At 37.5% G+C, this 21,396-nt stretch overlaps 1 protein-coding gene across 2 annotated transcripts in view; it reads left to right on the top strand.

The window, feature by feature from the left end:
- The window catches only part of ldd (lipid droplet defective), a 91,316-nt gene that overhangs the window by 46,757 nt on the left and 23,163 nt on the right, over positions 1-21,396 (top strand). For both annotated transcript variants that reach the window (XM_076125798.1, XM_076125797.1), the window contains exons 7-39: positions 293-472; positions 947-1,113; positions 1,524-1,811; positions 2,328-2,580; positions 2,804-2,989; positions 3,386-3,618; positions 3,981-4,194; positions 4,563-4,742; positions 5,321-5,550; positions 5,958-6,103; positions 6,597-6,727; positions 7,303-7,488; positions 8,055-8,269; positions 8,943-9,175; positions 9,536-9,666; positions 10,107-10,295; positions 10,630-11,345; positions 11,762-12,011; positions 12,357-12,539; positions 12,938-13,197; positions 13,514-13,682; positions 14,119-14,285; positions 14,762-15,011; positions 15,511-15,648; positions 15,959-16,170; positions 16,501-16,637; positions 16,790-16,920; positions 17,322-17,537; positions 18,117-18,321; positions 18,747-18,887; positions 19,293-19,432; positions 19,869-20,102; positions 20,802-20,937. In XM_076125798.1, coding sequence (XP_075981913.1) covers positions 293-472; positions 947-1,113; positions 1,524-1,811; positions 2,328-2,580; positions 2,804-2,989; positions 3,386-3,618; positions 3,981-4,194; positions 4,563-4,742; positions 5,321-5,550; positions 5,958-6,103; positions 6,597-6,727; positions 7,303-7,488; positions 8,055-8,269; positions 8,943-9,175; positions 9,536-9,666; positions 10,107-10,295; positions 10,630-11,345; positions 11,762-12,011; positions 12,357-12,539; positions 12,938-13,197; positions 13,514-13,682; positions 14,119-14,285; positions 14,762-15,011; positions 15,511-15,648; positions 15,959-16,170; positions 16,501-16,637; positions 16,790-16,920; positions 17,322-17,537; positions 18,117-18,321; positions 18,747-18,887; positions 19,293-19,432; positions 19,869-20,102; positions 20,802-20,937 — 6,847 coding nt within the window. The remainder of the gene's footprint in view (positions 1-292; positions 473-946; positions 1,114-1,523; positions 1,812-2,327; positions 2,581-2,803; positions 2,990-3,385; positions 3,619-3,980; positions 4,195-4,562; positions 4,743-5,320; positions 5,551-5,957; positions 6,104-6,596; positions 6,728-7,302; positions 7,489-8,054; positions 8,270-8,942; positions 9,176-9,535; positions 9,667-10,106; positions 10,296-10,629; positions 11,346-11,761; positions 12,012-12,356; positions 12,540-12,937; positions 13,198-13,513; positions 13,683-14,118; positions 14,286-14,761; positions 15,012-15,510; positions 15,649-15,958; positions 16,171-16,500; positions 16,638-16,789; positions 16,921-17,321; positions 17,538-18,116; positions 18,322-18,746; positions 18,888-19,292; positions 19,433-19,868; positions 20,103-20,801; positions 20,938-21,396) is intronic.

Below are 21,396 nucleotides of genomic sequence, written 5' to 3'. Positions count from 1 at the left end.
ATTCAATAGTGTCAAAACTCATATAAAAAACGCTATTGAATAAATAAACTTTAAAAAGCACTTTTAAGGCTTACAGATAACCGACTGATAGAGTATCTATAATATAAAATACCAGCAAATGTATGAAATTATCTGACGAGATTTCACTTGTTATTCTTTTCAGTTATTTAAGGGTCCTTGATATTGTTCTCCATTTTCAAAAGGTCCGCGGACTAGAAGGTGTTATGAGCTCCTGTGTTAAGCTACCCGATGCTTATCTACAAGTTATTAAGCGTTATTCTTCTTGTTTCAGCTGTTAAACGGTTCAATAAGCAGCTGCAATTCAGAGTCTCTCTCAAAAACATTAATAGTAAAGAACAATACGCATCTAAGTGTGTTCGTTGAGAAACTCTGCTCTAAATCCATGGAGAAGCTGCAGAAGATGTTCGTGGAGTTGCTGTTTGAAGTTAATTATAGCAAATATATGACTATGGTAAGTGAAACACACATAATTACATTAGACTCGTGCTTTGAAATGCTCAACGAATGGACCGTCCAGCAATTCTGGATAGCTAAATAGTACATTCGTATCTGGAGCTAAGGGTTTCAATCCGTAGAGAGTGAAGGTATGCAGTGTATGCAATGCAGACTTTGCTGGATCTAGTTCCTTACAAAGTAAAATCTAGCAAAGAAAGTTCAGAAAGTTTAAGTTATTTTTATTGAAAGAAAATTGGTGCGATTATCATATAGCTTTATATTGAGGCCATGCGTCTCTTAATATGCTATATGGTCTGTAATCAGTAGCAGTTTTTCGGTTATAATATGATATTGAAAACCGCAAGTTGCATAGCTAATTGTTTGAACGAGGACATAGTACATTAAAAGAAATTCGATTTGCTACTATTCGTGCCTGATATTCGCCACGCAGCTACTTTAGATACATATGTAATTTATTATTTTCTTCCAGTTAGGTGACATGTACTACAAACTATCAGGCGACAATCGCATCATCACGATGGGTGACATGTTGACGGCTGTTCTCCGTATGATCAACATCCAGAGCTTCCTGCCTCCGGAGCTGGTGTCTGTTGTCAAGGGAACCGACGCGGACTTTAGTTATATGCAATTAAGCTTGTAAGTAGAATGCAGCCGGTTTTAATTTTCTCGAGCTCTAATAAATAAATAAATAAATATTATTACTTAATTTCCTCTTCTTTCAGAATACCAATGTTATAATAATGTAGGGATTACGTAGGACTTACGTTTTTAATCCCAGATTGCTTGACTTTTCGGCCAGGTTGCTAGCAACAATTACGTTTAGAAGTGTTTTATGCGTCAATTAAATAGTTTTACCTTTTTTCTTATAATTTTTTGTTTCTGGCAGACATTTTATCGTCGTTCTTTAATTGTTTAAATCTCTTGTAATTAATATGAAAGTTTATTCAGATTCTCATGTACCTAAAGCTCGTAAACCAATTTAAATGGTTTAAAAAAATACACATAAACTTTAAGAAAAAATACTTACTTCTTTTCCCTTCTTTCAGAATACCAAAGTTAATGGACAAATTCGAGCCAACATTCCGCGACACGCAATCCTACGAGCAAATCCGAGGGTTCGCTGACACCATAGTGTTTGGCCTCCAATATTTGGACAAATTGTTTGTCAAGATCAGAAAGAATTCTGAACGAGAAGGAAAGGAACTGGTTGGATCAAACACTGGCGTGTCGGACACAAAGGGTGGATTGCAAGCTATTTCTAATGTGCTACATCATGCTACTGATGTGCTTGATGAAGCGAGGGAGAAAGATGCTTCCCTTGATACCTTTAATGCGTAAGTAAATAACATATTTATTTTTATATCATTATGCCTGTTTTCAAGATGTATCGATGTGGGTAAAGCAAAAAAGTTTGTAAGGATCGTACCAAGTGGTCTTCTTTGTTCCTGCCTACCCCTATGGGTAAAAGGCGTAATATTATGAATATGCCATGCCTGTTATAACCGCAGGAATATGTATATGAAAATACATATTTGGCAATTTGCAATGTTCTTCAAATGCAATAGGCGGTAAGGCTTTTTGCGTATACTGTGTACGTTACCAAACTTATGATACAAAAATTAACATCTAGGCGTATCCTAGGATCCTAGTTCCTTCTAGAGATAAAGAGAGCGAAAGAGAGCAAAAGAGATATAGAGAGAGAGAGCGACAGCGAAATAGTTGAAAAAGAGATTTTTTTAATCCTCTACATTTACTAATAAGGCCTCGGGTGAAAAAGACAATCTCTTGTATTTTTTTTTGTTTAATTGGAAGAAAGAAGAAATCATATAATATATTTTACTTTCTTCCAGCTTATCCCAAATAATGAACTTCATAACGAAATTCGTGTCACCATCAACGAAGCACGACATACTCTTCTACTCGACGTTGCTCGGCAAACTGTTGGAGAGCGCGTACAAAGTGATAGACATCAACATGCACATAGAACAGTTGACGTATAACGTGACGCTGCGACATCCTGCCGCCGTGGAGCTGATGAAGGGCATGACGCCTGAAGTTATTGGCAAGGCGTTTGAGGCACTTGCTGATCCTGAAAGAGCTCAGGTATGGGTAATCATCATAAGTTTTGTTTTTACAGTTTTATGTTGTAGTTGCACTTTGTATACTTAAATCCTTGTGTTTTACATGAAGATACAATACACGTATTACTACTTCTGAACATAAAATATGCCATATGATAGTGCCTAAAATTTGATTCCTGGGTTGCCCATAAAATTGTTAACTTATTTCAACATATTGATACTAAAAAGCATTTTACAATTTCTAGATCCTGACATCAAAGATCAACGCTCCAGGCAGGATGTTCTGTGACGCGAAACTGCTGAAGTCATTCTTTCAACTATCAAAGCCTGAAGACGCAGAGTCTTTGAAGAAGAAGCTATGTTCTGATGTGTGGAAGAACTATGTTGCAGATATGATTGAGTCGTTTGGCGTGTTCCAAGTTAAGAATAATGTAAGTATTTTATATAAGAAATAGATTGTGTTAATAAGGTATATTTTTGGCTAAAATTACGGGACCCATCTAGTAGTCCATTTAAAATTAACCCAACAAGTACCCAAAAAGTACAAAGTATGTACCTGTTGGGCAATAATGTAGCCTACTGCTATCCTATACCAATTAGATAAGCAACCATGTTTTTCTTTAGAATTTCGTTATTTTTCATGAGTCAAGAGTTATTTTGTTGGGAAACGTCAGCTGCATAACCAAGAATTTGATCCTGGAAAATAGCAAATTACCAACCCATGTGTCAATTATAGTACATATAACAAAAAACCTGCACAGGAAATGTGGCAACCCCTCTTGCAAATATGCAAAAAACTTTGACGTCAAATAAAATATGCATTTCAGATCAACCGCATGGCCTCTCTCCTGATCCAAGAGACCCTGGGCAAGGACACGAGCGAGCAGCTGTACACCATCGACCATGACTTCAAGATCCTCAGGAACTTCACGCAGGCCCTCATGGGGATGAACACCGAGGTGAAGGCTGAGGTGGACTGGAGGAAACTCTTCGATTTAGACCCCAACTCGGAGTTCATGAAGGTGGTGGAAGAGAAAGGACATTTGGGGAAACAGATGCTGTAAGTCATAATGATTCTTTGAAATATGTTAGAATTGGTCTATCACCTACATATATAGTGGACTAAAGCCACGATTAAAACTACCCAAACTTGCTTCGTAGTTGTAATTTTAAAAGATGTTTAAAAAATCATGTCATGTTATCTCACAAGTAGAATCAGATATTTGAAACTATATAATATAGTCTAAATATTTTAATTTGCCGGACCCACCAAACCCGTAAACTAGATCTGCCGTACACGATACAACTATTTACTCTGTTTTCTACGATCTACGGCATACTTACGGCATCTTCACTACTCTATTACCGATTTACTCTACAAAACACCATGAGAAGTTAACCAATGAAATTTTAATATTTCAGTATAGTAGTCCACGGTGCTCTAGCCAAAGAAATAGTCCAGCAGAACGCGATCCTGGACTTCAAGATCTCTCCATTCTTGGACAAAGTGATCACCCTGACGTCGGGCATCATTGAACAACTGGACCTGACTCCAAGAGACCTGGCGACGAAGATCAAAGACAATTATTATGATATCGTTATGACTGTATTGATGACGGCAATAAGTGAAGATAAGGTGAGGTGTTTTCTATCGACCTTATTGATTCAGCTTAGTAAGAAACTAATCAATACTTATTTACGGTTTCTCTCCGGTTAAAGGGCCCACTAAAATAGATTTAGTATGTATATCAAGGACTAAAGACCTATATTTAAAGTTGATTCTCACGTTAGTGCAACACGAGGGATTCAAACTCGCGTCCGGATTCATACTTAAGTCCAAATCGTTTAGGCTGGGATATACATGTTTTATACTACTCGGATTTAGTCGTTGTAGTGTTCATACAGTTATATCTGTCAATTTAACTGATAAACTATCCAGCATGTATCTAAGAAACAAATTCAGATTGTCAAATTTTTTATATAAAAATTACTTCTTGTTTTCAGACCTACAAAGCCCTATCAACTCCTGGCCTAGAAGTAATGTGTAATGGTATAGACAATGCTGGTGAATACCTGATACTGCCGACAGATGTCGCTAAAGCAACAGCAGTCGTTGAAGCTCTCTGTAACGCTACTATTGCTATAGATATTGGACTACAAGCTGATTCTGCCGTCGCTAAATCCGTAAGTATAAAAGAGTATATATAGTATAGTTGGTCTTACAATAACATTAAAATACTGCGGTTGTAAATAAAAGGCACGATCAATTGAGGAATATAAGTTCGGATTTGGAAACTTTTTATTAATAGAATACCTACTTAGTTAGTTTTGCTGGCCAGTAAGAAAATAACGTTCTTGAATTTAAAAGAAAACAATATTTGACACCTAAAATAGTGGCGCGAAACGTCTTATAAATAAATAATTATTATTAATTACGAATATTTTATTCCGTTTTTCAGCATTTAATTATTATGATCAGTTAATAAATCTTATAATACTCCGACAACTTCAGCTCGTCGCATATTTTTAACCTTATGATGAGAAAGAAAAAACGTCTTACTGAGTAATTTGGAAGATCTCATGTTTTTAAAGCACGGGAATTGATTAGAAACGGTTAATTCTATCTATCTATTTATCTATCTAATCAGCCCGTTTCCACCCACTATTGAGTATAGGCTTCCCCCTCAGCACGCCTCTTTATACGGTCCTCCGCTTGTCTAATAATAACGGTAAATTAATGATAATATATTTTTTCCTTCCAGATTCGTACCATAGCCACCTCCTCAGGCTCAATCCTAGGCATAGACTGGAACCAGCTCATCACCAACTTGAAGAACCTATACATCAGGCTAGAATACGACTATCCATACGTCTTCGAGTTTCAACACTATGGGATGGATAAAGAGATGAGGGGGCAAGTAGACCTGCTGTTCACTGAGGCTAAGGAGTACTGGTTTGGAGTGAGGAATCTGGAGAGGAGCTTGCATTTGAGGTGAGGATTGTTTTATACCTCTTAACCCTTTGACCGCCACGGTCGGCTATACTCGACAAATCAGAAAGTGCTCGCTTTTGTCGGCAAATGTCGACAAAAATATAGCGTCGTGAGCTCGTTCTGATTTGTCGATTATAGCAGAGTAAGTAAGTACTAACTTTGTAGTTGAATTGGTATAGATTTGGCAAGTTGTTGCTCTTTTTGTACCTTGACTAAACAAAATTAATAAAAGAAAACCTAAACTAAGCTGATCTTTCATAAAGGTCGCTTGTCACACCCATTTGTAGTTGTCACACTATCTCGAATGCTGAATCTGTTTCGAACCAAAAAACAATAAAAATAAACTAATTAATATTTTTAAGTTGGTTTCTTTTATATATTGCAATCAGGTATTTTTTTAATTTTAGCGTTAAACTAGCCCTCCGTTTTCTGGACCTCTTGGACCATGGACTTTTCGGCATCCAGAGCGAATACTGGCTGAAGATCAAGCACGCTATTGTTACCACCACCGGACCTATTGATATATTCGACCAATCAGTTCAGTTGATTACAGGTAAGTCATTAAAAAATATCTTATTATATGTATATCTAACTACCCTATACTACCTCCTGACACCATTAGTCTGAGCTATTATAGTGGTCTTCCTTTATGAAGTAAAATATTGCTGAGAAATCGTTAAATTACACTTGAAATGAAATTACTCGAATTTTAATAAAATATGAGTATGAAAAGAAAAAAGTTGAAAGGACTGGTCGGGTCTTTCCGCCGATAGGGGGATTTGGAAGGGAAGGGGAGAGGCCTTTGCCCAGCAGTGGGACACTCAAACAAGCTAAGGAAAAAGAAAGTATTTCAAACCATAGGTCCATCACGCTGGCTTAGTGTGACTTAAATAACGGTCCGTCCAGACAGACTGTCATGGCGTCGTGAAGTAGTTCTGATACATGCCGCTAGATGACACTAGTTTTTGAAATATATTGAGCAGAATTAGCATAATTACAAAATTTTCAGTGATTATGTAACATATACTACTATTGCTTTTTTCCAGCTTTGTTAACGAACAACACGTACGAAGGAGATCTGCCGCCGACCACAGTGATAGCTCTCGGGAACATTGTACCCAACATCCCGCAGCTTACTGTTGATGCGATTGATATTATTGTGAAGAATGATACCGATGTAAGTAAGATCAATTAGGAATGTTAGAGACTACCTGATTTCTGTGGCTCCACTCGCGTAGCCTATGTTTGGCGTGGATCTTCAACAATGTCCATTCTAAATTTTACACAAACAAAAGGTTATTTTTTTTTTTAAATATTGGATGTCGTGTTTTGATGGTATTTATCGTAATCTCCCTTTACTTAATTTGTGTAAACTAGTAAAGGTGTCAAATAAAGCGTCCAGCAACAAAGTCTAGAATTCTTCTATTAATTACTATTCTTTTATCTTGCTGCAATTCTGATTGGAAGTTGTAAGTAAGTGGTCATTTCAAAAAGGATTTATTTAATTATTAACACTTTGTACGATCTGTTCATACATTAGGACGCTGTGCAACCTTTTTTTTTGTAATCTTTTTGCAAGACATCACCCAATTGATCTGTGTATGACTTTTTAGAGCATCTCCTCCTTGCGTTTCCATCTAAATAATATATATGTATATAACTCAAAGGCTTTGATCAATTCTACCCCCAAGAGGATAAAATAGGGGATGAAAGTTTGTATGAAAAAATATTATATATTACTTTGATTTCCAGATACAACCAATAATAGCGGTCCTAAACGCGGACCCGCCGTGGCCATGTTCAGACAATAGTCTATCTGAACTGCTGACACTGTCACCTTCCTCGGTAGACGCTGTCAGGAGTCTGGAGACGATCTTCTGCATGAACAGGGAGTTCCAAGAAGAATGGGTGGAGTATCTTAACATGAAGAATGCTACTGTAAGTTGTTTGTTTGTCGTATGGTTAATGGTTAACCAAGTGTCAAAGTTGTTCAAGCCGCCCGAGAGGCCTTTGACGTGGCTTAACGACTGTTACCTTAGTAGACAACAACCGGGACCGACTTTTAACGTGCCCTCCGAAGCACGGAGACGCCCAGTTCAAATACCACTATGCGGTCACCCATCTATGAAATGACCGTGCCAATGGTTGCTTCACCCACAGATCGTTTACCGACCGGTGAGCGCAACTTAGTAAAAGAATTTTGTGTCCCATAAGACTTCTGGGTCTAGAAGGTTCTTGGTATTTTCTTATTGCACGATAAACAAATATCTACTATCACTATAGAAATAATATGGCACTCGTGACTTTTGAAATTAGGCCTCCCGTAATAAAAAAATATCGGTATCCGTTTCTGTGTTAGTAAAAAAAAAGCTTCTTATTTTTTTACCAAGAATTTTAAAACAAGCTATTTAGAAAAAGATCATTGCCTAACTTAGAAATCAAATCTAAAACCTGATCATCTAATAAACAGTCAAGCACTTTTCTCTCAAACTTTCTCTTCGCAGAACACTGGAGTATTCTGGAACCGAACCGACTACCCACCTCACCTGTTCTTGAAGCTATCATCCAACTTCGACTCGTTAGTCCACGACGTGGTTCTCACCAGGGATGCTCTCAACCATATCTTCAAGAACAGCTCTGATGGAAGCCTGGGGCTGAAGGAAGCATGGAACTATGCTGTACAAGCACTGAATGTTACTAATAGACATGTTATATTGAAGTAAGTATTTAAGTTATTACTAATTATTGCACTTTTTTTTACAACTCCCGCACTAAGAATTGCTCTTGTGTCGCGGGGACTTTTACAAACTTAGAAATAACGGACATAACGTACAACCAGACCCGAAACGTGTGACCACGACGACCATTTACTGACCCACGACCTCCCGACGCAATTTTAGCAGCGTGGTGACCTAAATCACTGCCCCACAACGGCACTTACCTTAAGGTCAATTATATTCATGGGTCAGTAAATGACCAGTGAGTAAAGCACCACCAGTGAGGTCAATTAATTGATGGGTGACAATACCATGTCAGGAAATTATTTTGATTATCTACATCACAATTTTAGAACGAAACTTAGGTACTACTGTCTAGAAGCTGACCGAGGCTCTTTTCTTGGAAAACGGGAGGGCGTAGACTTTGAGTTTACCACATTGACCTTCCCCATTACATGGGGGCTTTTCGTATCAAGAATAGTTCAAAGTAACTCTCATGCATGCGAGTCTCTTACATCTGAACAAGTAGTAATGACGTGTAATACACACATAAAAGTCATAGATGTGTTCCCTCGGGTTTGAAACCTCGACCACCTGCATGAGGGATGATTACTAAGACCACTCAGCTATCATTACTAAAATATGACACTTTATTTTTCTTTCCACCTTCCACAGGGAACTCTTTACAAAAATCGACTCAGTATTAAACTCAGTGAACATATCCTCGATCCCCCCCGGGGTGTCGTCCAGCCGGCTGTGGGAGGGCTTCGTGCGGTGCTCGCGAGATTACATCGACGATGACTGCAGGATGCTCGGCAGGAAGGCTTGGAAGTACTTCTTTGGATCGCTGTCAGTTATCCTGGAGAACATTGCTGCAGATCTGCTGACTTATTTCAAGGAAGTTAATGGTTAGTTTCTTGGCTAGTGACTAGAGGCGTCTTTGAATTAGATACATGATACGCTTTAGGGACGGCGCTTGATTTCGTTGCTCGTCCAATTTGAGTTGGTTACCAATTTTTAGTTCCTAGAGAGACTAGATTATATAAACCCAAGTAAAGTCTACCTACAAAAGAGTAGTAGGGTACACTTGGGTTATCAGCTAGTTTACATATAGTTATAGCAGCTACGGACTTTCATTAAAAGCGATTCTGATTAACTAAATTGTTTTTAATAATCTTCATGCAATAAGTCGAAAAGATGATTCAAAATTCTCATTTGTTGGTATAAAGTCGTATAAGCTTTCATGACTACTTTGCGTATGTTTTTAGAGCCACAATCAAACTTCCTGCAACTGGTGGGGTTCACTCGTAACACAGGACTGTACATGTTGTATGACAAGATGCCAGCGTTCGTGGGAGTGCTGCTCAACTCTTACTGGGACTATGGATTTATGAAGCAGGTGAGCATATATCAGTAGTTCGTTTATGTTGAGCTGAAACACTGGTCTTTGAAAGCAATTAAATGTAATGTTACTTTTGCGTGAATTGATACACACCTTTCCTTTAATTTACTAAGAACTATAGCAGTTATAACAGTGGGATAAAAATAAGTTTTTTTCTTACAATTTTTTATCTCACTTGGTGATCCCTACTGGCTTAATAAGCATTATTATGAACGAGTGGTTTGAGTGGGAAACGGTCATCTTACTTATCAATGCACAAAAAAATTATTACACAGATTGAATTTCAGTTGAGGCAAAATCTTGGAATATACATATCATCAAAAATACGAAGAAAATAAATATTGACAAACATGGGATCTGAGCCTCAGACTTATTGTGTAAAAAATTGTTTCAAACCTAATTTAATTTATAAATCTTACTTTTACTTTCTTTCCTAGATCCGCCGCGCAACGCTTTCCCAGTTCTGGGACTGTGAAGCAGTAGTCGATGCACTAGTACCACCCCCTGGCAGTACCATAGACTTCACTATAATAAATAAAGTGCAGCCGTTTGTCTGTCCGTCTTTATTGCACTGGCTCTCACTGCCGAGGGGAGAAAATACGCTGCTGGATGTGTTTGCTAAACCGGTAAGAATAAGTAAAACTAGTAAATTACATTAAACTGGAAAAAAAGATTATTAGTGATGGTATTGTAGGTTTGATTCCCGTGTTGTGATACATTTTCTTGTTGGAAACTAGTAGGTAGGTTTAAAGAAATAACATTGGGCTGCTACCATTGTATTGCAAAAGTACAATAGGATATTATTAAACCTACCTATTAAATTCTTGTTGGTTAATAGTGTCCAATTTTGGCGAATAAGATGATCACATTCTTTTATTTCACTTTTTCTTTTTTTTTAAATACATACTTACTCAGCGATGTTTCTTGAATGTAAAAATTACTTATATGTATTACTTTCAGCAATACTTCTTCTACACACTCCAAGTCCAAAACATAACAAGTAGATACGAGAACGCGTACACAAAGGCAGTGGAACTAGCTGACTACATCACAGAGATATCAAAAAAGAACAAAACAATCCTTTCAGAGGAAGACATCAAAATGAACAGCATCGAAGGAAAACTTAAAACGATTGTAGACAAAGTATTTCTATACAAAATAGACAAAACAGACGCAAACTACACTCAATTTAATGATATTAATTATAAACAATTCACTGCACATATTTATTTAACAAGAATAGTAACAATAGTTAATAAATTACAAGAGAATATTATCAAAATTGATGCCAAAGATTTAAACCAAGGTACTGATGAAGAATTGAAAATGCTAAAAGCTGATTTGGACGTAATAAAATATCTTTTCAAAAGACGTCCTGTTGATGCTATTATTATACATTTTGATGTTCTAACTGATGTTTTACAAAACAATAGGACTTTGTTAGAAAGTTTCGACAATATGTGTAAAGGTATACAAATGAATGCTAGTAGAACGATCTTGGGAGATAATTTGAAAGCTGCCGGTCAAGTTTGTAGTAGGAAATATGAAGTGATCTATAAAACTGTTCAAGATTTAATTGTTGATGATTATGAAGATGCGAAGAAGAGTTTAGATAATTTAGTGGATGTGTTGAGTAATGGTGAAGGAGGTGATTTGTTTGAGCTGCTTAGTAACAGGTATGTTTAACTTAACATTTTTGTATAAAAATGTCGAAGTTTTTTGTTATTTTTTATGCCCAACAAAAAGCGAAATGAACTCGAAGCTTAACCCCTCCCTTGTTTGAGAGAAAACTCTTGCCCAATAGTGGAACAGTCACTCGGCGAAAAAAGCAAATTAAGAAATATGGTATGCGACTGCAGATCATGAGGTCTTGGCTTCAATTCCCAGGTCATGCAAAAAGCACTTCTGTTTTTTTTCTAATTTTATTTTCTACAAGAATATTTTTTAACGTGCATTTTAAGTTTAGTAACGTGCCCAATATATGTCTCGACTCTGTAAACAAGGAACGAACATTGTTAATAGCGAAACATTGCTGTATTACACTTAAACCTTCGGCTATAACAGGCTGATGTAATATATAATATTTTTTCAGAAAACAACTCCGATCCTCTCTAAAGAACACGATCAGTCACTCCGACGAGCTCGGTACCCCAGTGTACCTGAAGTACCTGCAATCAAACATCCAGGGCTACGGCATCATCGTCAGCTTCCTCGCCGGAGACGACTGGTGGAAGGACACCAGGGCCGTGTACAATGGACCTTATGCCAATAAGTTCTTCACTTATTTGGAAAATAGCTTTGAGATCGCTGAAGATTTGTTAACTAATTTTGATAGGATTCATGTAAGTATTTTTGTTACTTTTGTTTTTCTATTATCTATTGTGCTACAATTTAGTCTCCACGAAAAATGACTCTGCAGGGACCAGAAAATATTATGTACTATGTTACTTCACACAAAATATAACAAATATTAGCTATTAAAATCTGTTTGCATATTATAAAAACGTTCGATTCCCACGCAGAACAATTATTTGTGGATCGCACAAATAATTGTTTCGAGTCTAGTTGTACTTTTTGTCCGTTGTTTGTATGTTTGTAAAAGTTCCTGCGACGCAAGAGCAATTCTTAGTGCGGAGGTTGTCTTTTTAAATTACAAAGAACAAATACATGGACTTTTTAACCCACAGATAGTCCGTCTTCTCCGCGACATCAATTTGAACGAGACAGAGTCTTTCTGTCAGCCAAACATCACTCTATCAGACTACTTGCCTGATTCCACCGGCATGTTCTCTGAGCTGAAGAATCAGTTATGTAATACTGATAAACTGGAGCTTTATAAAGAGATTCCACCACTACTGTTTGCAGCTCAAGTAAGTATAAGTCAGTTGAAGACCATCTTATTGGCTGATCTAACCACCCTTTAGCGGTTAGAAGACCCATTGCTTGAGAAGTCGAGTAGAGCATCAGAGGTTGTCACTTATACTCATACACATAGATAATATCTTGAGATCAGGTCAATATCATGGGAATGGAACCCAGAAAGTATGTGAAAACTTCCTCGGTTAGATATTTAACTCGAGCCATACTTGATGTTTTGATGAAGCTTCCCCAAATTAGAACTCAATCTTTATGCAAATATTCGTGCAGCTTGGGAAAGCAACCGTTGACGCGAGCAAATAAAATATTGATGTTTTCGTAAAGTTTGAATGTAGCTAAAGAAAATTTGTTTGCTGAATTTTGTATACGAATTAAACAAAAATCATTTCAGGGTTACGAAAATTCTTTACGAATAAACAACGAAGTCGATTACCCGGCTCTTTATGCCGACATATCGAAGATCGAATCCCGCCTCGAGCTGATCAAGTCCGGGCCTAACACCCCTCTCCCCCCTCCATGGGTGACTGAAGAGAAACTGCAGCATCTGAAGAAGGTGGCCTTGGAGCTTATGTCCAAGCAGTCATTGACTAAGATGGCTTTTGCAGTGCTGAGTAATGGTGTTGATGCTGGGACTCTGTTCTTGAATAGCAGGTAATTTTATAATCTTTTGATTCTTAGCGGCAGAAGATGTAACTGGAGAACATAACGAGCTATGCTTGTTCAGATCACAAATATTCTAATGGCATTCGGCCGAATGGCCTGCCTTTATAATATTACACAATAATTTTAACAAAATCCTGATGTTTTTTAATATCTTAGCACTCCACTCTCTGTTCTCTGAAAAGCAAGCTTTAACATTGTAACCATCAATCAATGCTAAGCCCTTGTCCACAGTTTGAAAACAATCTCTCATTAAACGATTAGTTACCACTGACTTGAATAACTTAACTAATTTTTCCGCTTTCAGTCAATGCACAGTATGCTCTCAACTGACGACCTGGCTAAAGCAGCTAAACCTTCAGCTGTTCAAGAAGCAAGAGTACGACAACCTACTGTGTCACCTGCAGACCATGAGCCTGGATGATGTGCACCAGACTTTGAAGAACGACTTCCATTGGGATATGGCTATCAGAGAAGTAAGCATCTTTGAATACAATCAGAATATTACATCAGAATATTATATATTACTGCCATTTAATTGAATACCTGACGGGCGGGCGACCAGGCGATGACTGCGTCACTCCTATTCCTTAAAGTCGAAGATTTTAATGGGTTGGGTACTGGGTAGTAAAAATATTTTTCCCTGCAACGGTTCTATTGCTGGGTGACGTTCTCCTCCTGTAATGAGGGAAGGTAAGGCGTTGAGTACATCACGCTAGCAAACTTCTTTTTGGGGTCACCTTGAAGTCATCAAACCACCACATCAGTCTTATTCTTAGGCGGTAAACTTAAAAACAACCCAACATATTTTCATAGTATTTTTAATAGTTTGATATAAAGTCGAAGACGTCAGAAAAAAACGCAATCTATCTGAAATGTGATTTAATTCTTACATTTATTTTCTCCCCACAGTTAATATCAACCCGCAACTACACGAAGTACGAGATGAACAAGTCTCTAAGCAAGTTCCTGGACCACGTGCGTCTGTACCTGGTGGAGGACATCTCTGCTAACACCACTAAGTTGACTGACTGTCTCGCTAAGAATATCTCTAGGAATGAACTTGGGAATGCTACACTGTAAGTTATAGATGAGAAAAACTTAGTTTAATATGTTTTGACCAACCATTTCAATAAGCATAATCCTCATATGTGGCGGTAAACCTTTAAGTAGTAGAAAGTAAAGTCTATTTCCAAGAGATCTTAAATCATTGACGATGATCAGGTAACACTAAAATAATTGTTTGTGTCGTAGCTTAGGTTTGACTAATTAATCGACGTACCGTCTTCTCTTCGTCCCTTTCTCGGACGATAAGAGATCCAAATGTCATTAGAGGGTAATAACTGATCGTCGATCGATAAACGATGCTTTAATTTAATGTGCACATTATAAAGTTCACAATTCCTTATTTATTGCCCGAATATTCATGCATTAGACTCGTTATGCATTGTAGTATTATAAAAAACGATGCTGTATACTAAAATTAATTGTTACGTGTCGAAAAACAAACCTACTTTTCACACAGTATTTAATATTTTTGTCATAATTGTTTTAGCTTCGCGTCAGTCCTATCCCACACTGGCAAACTCCTTCGAGCAGAATTACCTCACATACACCAAGTAGAAGGCATCAAAGACATGCCGTACCTCAAACAGTTGTCCACACAAATAGCCCACAACTTGGACATAAATAGACCGCTGAAGGACTACCTGGTGGACAATAATGGGCTCCATGGTGAACTGATGAAGGTCTTGAACCATGATGTGGTGAATGATATTGAACGAGGACAAGTGAATTTGAGGAAAGTAAGTAATATGGAGTAATCTTTTCTTTAAATAAAAATGATAAATATTAGGTCGGGGAAAAAGTCTTTTCGCATTATAGTATGTATAAACTTGTAATAAAATCTCTTTGGCTTCAAGAATCACAAATGAGTACACGGTTCATTAGTTTTCTTTTAGTGAGCTCGTGAGGTACCCAAATATCGAGCTATAATGTGTAGAGAAAAGATTTTATTACTAGTTCATAAATACTTTAATGCGAAAAGACTTTTTCCCCGACCTAATATTTAACTGTTCTTCATATTTTGGGACGCTTTATTTTTATCCTTCGTAAGAGAAGAGACTAATTCCATCGTTCTAGCTATGTCGATTTGTGGAAATAACTTCGTCCTTTAGAAAATCTTTAAAGAAAATCTTTCAAATGATTCTTCACGTAATATCCTATAGCATATCGAAAAGTAATCTAGTAAATATGACTTCAGAAAAGAGTTCTTTGAGTCTCAAGAGTTCAATTTTATTTCAGGTCCGAAGTCTCCCCGATAATTTAAATCACATCACACTACCCACAAATAATTGGCAGAACATTTGCGAGAAATACAACTGCAGTGAAATTGCTACCATCATTATTAAAAATATTAACACAACGGCTGTGGACAAGATGGTAAGACTCCTCTTTTAGATATCTGATACCTAAGCGGGCTAATTGTTTCATGTAAGCACTGTTTTTAGAACCCCTTTAACTGAATTAAACTCCTATTTTTTATATGTGACGAAAAATATTTAGGTATTCTAAGATGACAATAATTATGGTAAGCTTCTCCATAGCAAGATAGAAGATAAGACTTTTTACAAACGATCACCCATCATAATCTTAATCTTGTTTGCGTTGCTTAACGACGCCAATTAACGAACTTTATCAGTTCCGATGCCCTACTTATTAAAGCAATACACAATATTATTCTATTTTCTAGCTTCCCCAATACCAACAAGAAGAATTCTGGCGTTTCCACTTCGTGACAAACATCGTGGAACACGCCGAGGGTCTGGTCTCCCACGGCGCCCGTCTCCTGGGCGTGGCCAGCAAGGTGGACCTGGCGGGGGTGATGAAAGGAAGGGTGGATGCTCTCATTGACACTGGGTTGCTGCTCATCAATGAGGATATACTGGACAGTGTGTTGTACAGGTATGAAGCGCCAGTTTAATAGTGATGCAAATATACTAGCTATTACCGTTTAATAAGTTTTGCTATGCTCCCCAACGTTTGAAGTAGCAAAGGAGAGGGTTTTACAAAGGATCTATAGTGGTTGAAGTGTCAGCCGGCTACTAGCTGATACTCCTAAGATAAGATATTTGATAACCTGCAAATATACTTTTTTTTTTTAACCTTAGTCGGTGTTCCACTGCTCAATCCCGCAAACTTCCAAATACCTCGGTCGCTTGTTTTTCTTGCCATCATTCTAGGAACGTGTTCAGATCGAATAAACAACTTTCTAATCACTCAATTCTTTCACAGTCTTCACGGCATAATAAGTCAACTACGACCGGTCCTGAATGGTACTTCGTTAGATCACGACCTGGAGGCATTATCTTCTGGACTCAACGTGCTGAGACAGCTCAAGAACTACCTTATTGAAGAAGTTGATCTTAAGTGTAAGTTTCATTTTATAAAGCTTTTTCTGTACTAACACGGTAAGCAGCAAGCAACGAAAACCACCTTTCAGGAGATTCTTGCCATCTCTTCTCATTGGCCCTACCTTCCGAACTGGCGTTTTTTGGCGTAACTTTAGTTTTTCTTTCCTCAGTACAAGTGTCCCACCTGTTCCCGAACCCTGACAACGTGGAGGCAGGACTTCTGGCGCTCGGCATCAACAACACCAACTTCTGGTCTCTCGCCGCGCCCAGGATACATGGCGGACATATTCTGCTTAAACCGGTAAGATGAGAAATTACTTAAAACAGTTAATTCAAGTCGATTTATGCGACTGCTGTGAGGCCCTCGCTATACTTCCTTTATTATGCAAAGGGTCGTGATAAAATTCGGTAATAGTAGCCTATATAGCCTTGTAACTAATCCAAATAATGGCTGAAGAATACAATCTTTTAAAAAAAAAAGCTGGAACGTGTAAATCCACCGTTGCCAACATCTTTGGGCATCCTAGAAATCGTAAATGAATTTACAATGTAGAGTAGTAGCACAACCGTAAATTTATTCAAAATTCAAACATATACTCCTGATGTCAATCAGAGCTAGACAATTTCAAAAACACATTTCGAACAGGAAGTGTATAAATATTCCTTTTTCTAATTATCTAATCCTATTTCTTCTACCCTTAGCTGCTAACATCAAAGCAAGACAGCCACATCTCCCAGTACATCTGTCAGCTGGACCCCATGTCCCGTGTGCTGGACCCCTCAGACCTGGACGTGGTGACGGCAGACGACGTGTTCGCGGCCGTCGTGGAGCAGTTCTGTGGTCTACCTGATGACACCGTGAAGGAAATACTCACTGTGCTGATCAGAAACTTTAATTTTAATTCTGTTGTTGATAAGGTAAGATCTATTCATCTTTTTGTAGGGTCTGTACCATTAGTCTCTACAAGAGGGGCTATCACATATCTCAGTTGACTATTTTAAAGCCACTATGCTGTACATTGTTTTCTCTCTTATATTGTAGTGTTTAACTCGTTACGTCGAAGCAGCAATGTATTGAATAATGGCTATCAATTTGACGTAGATACACTAGTTGTCAACTGAGATACGTGATAAGCCCGCAGTTACCACATTCTTAGCGGGGACTAAGCAGAATTAGTAAATTTTGAGTATTTGGAATAAATTATTTGTTTCTGGAATAAATTATTTTTGGAACAAAGTATGTAAGGTCATGCAGCTATAACTGTACGCGGCAGTAGTGAGATGTGACTTCAAATGGTTGTTATGGGTACTTATGCATCATTATTTTTTATATCCGTAAGTAAGGTTCCTAGAGCACAAATAATATTTTAAAAAACCTGCCGGTGTATTTAAGAATAACGCCATCAAGTAACTTAAACACCTATATCACAAAATTGACTATAAACTATACAATACAAATGAAAAATAGTATCTAAAATATTATTCACCATTTCTCAGATAAAAGCCACTCTCCTCAACAAACTATACGCGACATCGAACCTGACGGCGGACGAGGGTTCAGCAGTGTTGTCCAAGTACCAAGAGATGGCAGCACTGATGCCGGTGATGCAGGACAACGTGGGCTACGTGTCCGACCTGCTGGCCAGCGAGCCCATGTTCCAGAGCCTTAGGGAGTTTAGCTCGGTTGGCAATTTGTTGTCCTGTAAGGAATTTTTCTTTCTGCTTAAAATTTTGCCTTTATGTCGTGACTTTTTTTATTTTTTTGCTGTGATTTACGTGTAATCTATTGTATGTTATGTCTCAGCTTTAAATAATGATACAAGAGCATATATTTATAGTTTTTTGTGAGATAAATAAATTCGTCAATTTTATCAAAACCTCCGTTCCCCTGCTGGAATCGTTTTATAATAATTAACTATAGCTATAATTATAACTGTTAACAAATTTTTCAAACTTACAATATTTCTTTTGGATGTTTTTCTCAAATTTCATAGAAAGTCAAAATCGTTTTTAATTAAGAATATTGATGTGTCGCTTAATGTCTGACCTCCGTGATCTTTTCACGAAACACTAATTCCTACTTTCTTCTGTAAATGCCATTACTCAAATATTTTATTTTCTCTCCAGCATCCGAGTTCCTGTCGAGTGCCGGCAACATAATGTGCGGCAAGCCGTTCGTGATGAACACCAACAAGTTCTACAAACAGATCGCTGAGACCGACGACCTCTCCACTGCGCCCGACCAGGCGCAGCTCGATGTACTACCTAGTATGTTCATTTTATACTTATTTTTAATGGTTTTAGGATTAAAAGTGCAGTGATATTCCTAGACAAAAGGGATCAAGTAATCCTGTTCTATTCAACTCATTTTTATTTTTAAAATAAGCATGACTTTTCTATTTTTAACAACGACAATAAAATAATTGGTCTGTCGTTTTATCGACAATTTGTACGTCTAAGAAGAGATAAATAGAATTAAAGACCCAGAGAAGACAAAAAAATCATTCAATCCAAATTAAGACCCCTTATCAATTACGCGAGGTCATGCTTAAATAACACGTTGTATTTCTTTTAATATCCATGAAGAGTATTGAGGAATGGAAAATAAGCGTCATATTTGCTAAAATGTTAACTCTAAAACTCTCTTTATAAAACTAACTAATATTTTCCCAGCTGATTTCTGTCGGTCACTTTACCTGGACATCATCAGCGTGGGCGGCGGCAAGATCGTGTGGAGCTTCGTGAAGCCGCTCATCATGGGCAAGATACTCTACACACCACCCAACCCTACTGTACAGAGGATTATGGAGAAGGTAACATACCATTATATCTACTACATTATAGGACTACTTAATTTGTGTCCACTAATTCAGGATTAGAGAGACGCTATACTATATATAGTTCTTAAACAACATAATTAATATTTTTAATAATTATTATGGTTTATTTTCCTTTACAATTCAAAGCAGATTAGGATACAATACATCAGTTTCAAAAGTTCGTATGAATGCGTACACGTGTCATGGTACTGATTAGCGACGTCTCTAAAAACTAAGTGTGTAACCGAGATAATCTATATCATTTCTTACAATTGTAATTCCATGGGATTAAGCCCATGATCTAAGGCTCAATCGATCAGGCCAAAAAACGCTAAATGTTATATTAATTAGACAGTACATAATAACAAAGTATAACAGAATCAATTTTCAGATACATTGAGAAACTCTTACATTTTCACATTTCTTTCAGGCCAACGCAACCTTCTCAACAATGATCAAAATGACGAACCTGGTCCATTCCTTCGCGGCCTCCTTCTCATCAGTGGAGAAGCTGTCGTCGCACCGCGCCGGGATCGAGGTGCTGCGCTCCGTGATGACCAACCCTCAGTTCAGCTCCATCAGGGCGATGATCATCGGCGCTGATGATGCACCGGCTCAGGAGTTCAATGTCGATGGCGTGTTTGATGAGTTCGGGGATTTGCAGGTAAGGAAAAAAAGTGTTGTGTCCACTGATAGTAATTACATTTTCACAATTCTATACATATATATTTTTTTATATATATATATTTTTTATCTAGGTATACCATACTATATATAATAATATAAAGCTGAAGAGTTTGTTTGTTTGATTGTTTGTTTGTTTGAACGCGCTAATCTCAGGAACTACTGGTCCGAATTGAAAAATTCATTCAATGTTAGTTAGCCTATTTATCGAGGAAGGCTATAGGCTATATATTATTACGCTACGACCAATAGGAGCAGAGTAGCAATAAAAAATGTTACGAAATCGGGGAACATTTTGAACCATTCTCTCTTATGTGACGCAAGCGAAGTTGCGCGGGTCAGCTAGTAAAAACTAAAACTTGCTACGATATTGTCGAGATATCGACCTTATTGCAGAAAATTTTCTAAGCATTTTTTGTCAATAATTAAAAAGGATTTTTGGCCCGACCTAAGTGGGGACCCGAAACCGCTGCATACATTTTCTCTTTATATTTGTGCATTAAGTATAATAACTCTACGAGTGTAAGGCTCAGTTTGATCACTTATAAATATCCACCAGCTTATCAGATGGACTTTCACACCTGTTTTCATACATTTTCAGACACTTTTTTAGTAGATTTGTTATTTGACATTTATTTATGAACTGTGAAACTGGTCCTAAATAAGCAAATATTTTCAGAGCGTAGGCAGTCTGCTATCAAAAGCCTCAGACCTGCTACACTGTATCAACTTGGACAGATTCAAAGCAACGCCTAATGAAGACGAGCTCACACACCAAGCAGCTAAGCTGAGCATTGTTAATGAGTTCTCAGCAGGTAAGATTACGTCTTTACATATCTACTATACTAAAGACTTTTCCTGTGGCTAGTGGTCAACATATTGTCTTAATTTGCACGTTTGGCGCAGTGGTTTAAGCGGTCACCTCGCCGCAACAACCGTAGCGCCGCGTGTGGTGGGTTCGAATCCCACCCGGGACAAATCTTTGTGTGATGAGCACGAGTATTTGTTCTGAGCCTGGATGTCAATTTATCTATATAAGTATGTATTTAGAAGTATATAAGTATGTTTATCAGTTATTTGGTTACCATAGTACAAGCTCTGCTTAGTTTGGAATCAAATGACCGTGTGTGAGTTGTCCAATGATATTTATTTATTTATTTATTTATTAAGTTCATAAGCTTTTGTCATAGATTAAAGACTAATTTCTCCATTGATAACAGTCAAAAACGAATTTAAATGACCTGAAATTTTGATTTTGGTCCATAACCCGGGTA

Source organism: Anticarsia gemmatalis, chromosome 18, assembly GCF_050436995.1.
Source record: "Anticarsia gemmatalis isolate Benzon Research Colony breed Stoneville strain chromosome 18, ilAntGemm2 primary, whole genome shotgun sequence".
NCBI classification, from domain to species: Eukaryota; Metazoa; Arthropoda; class Insecta; order Lepidoptera; family Erebidae; genus Anticarsia; species Anticarsia gemmatalis.
Note: the sequence above shows the minus strand (reverse complement) of the source record. Positions and strands in the feature narration are given on the sequence as shown.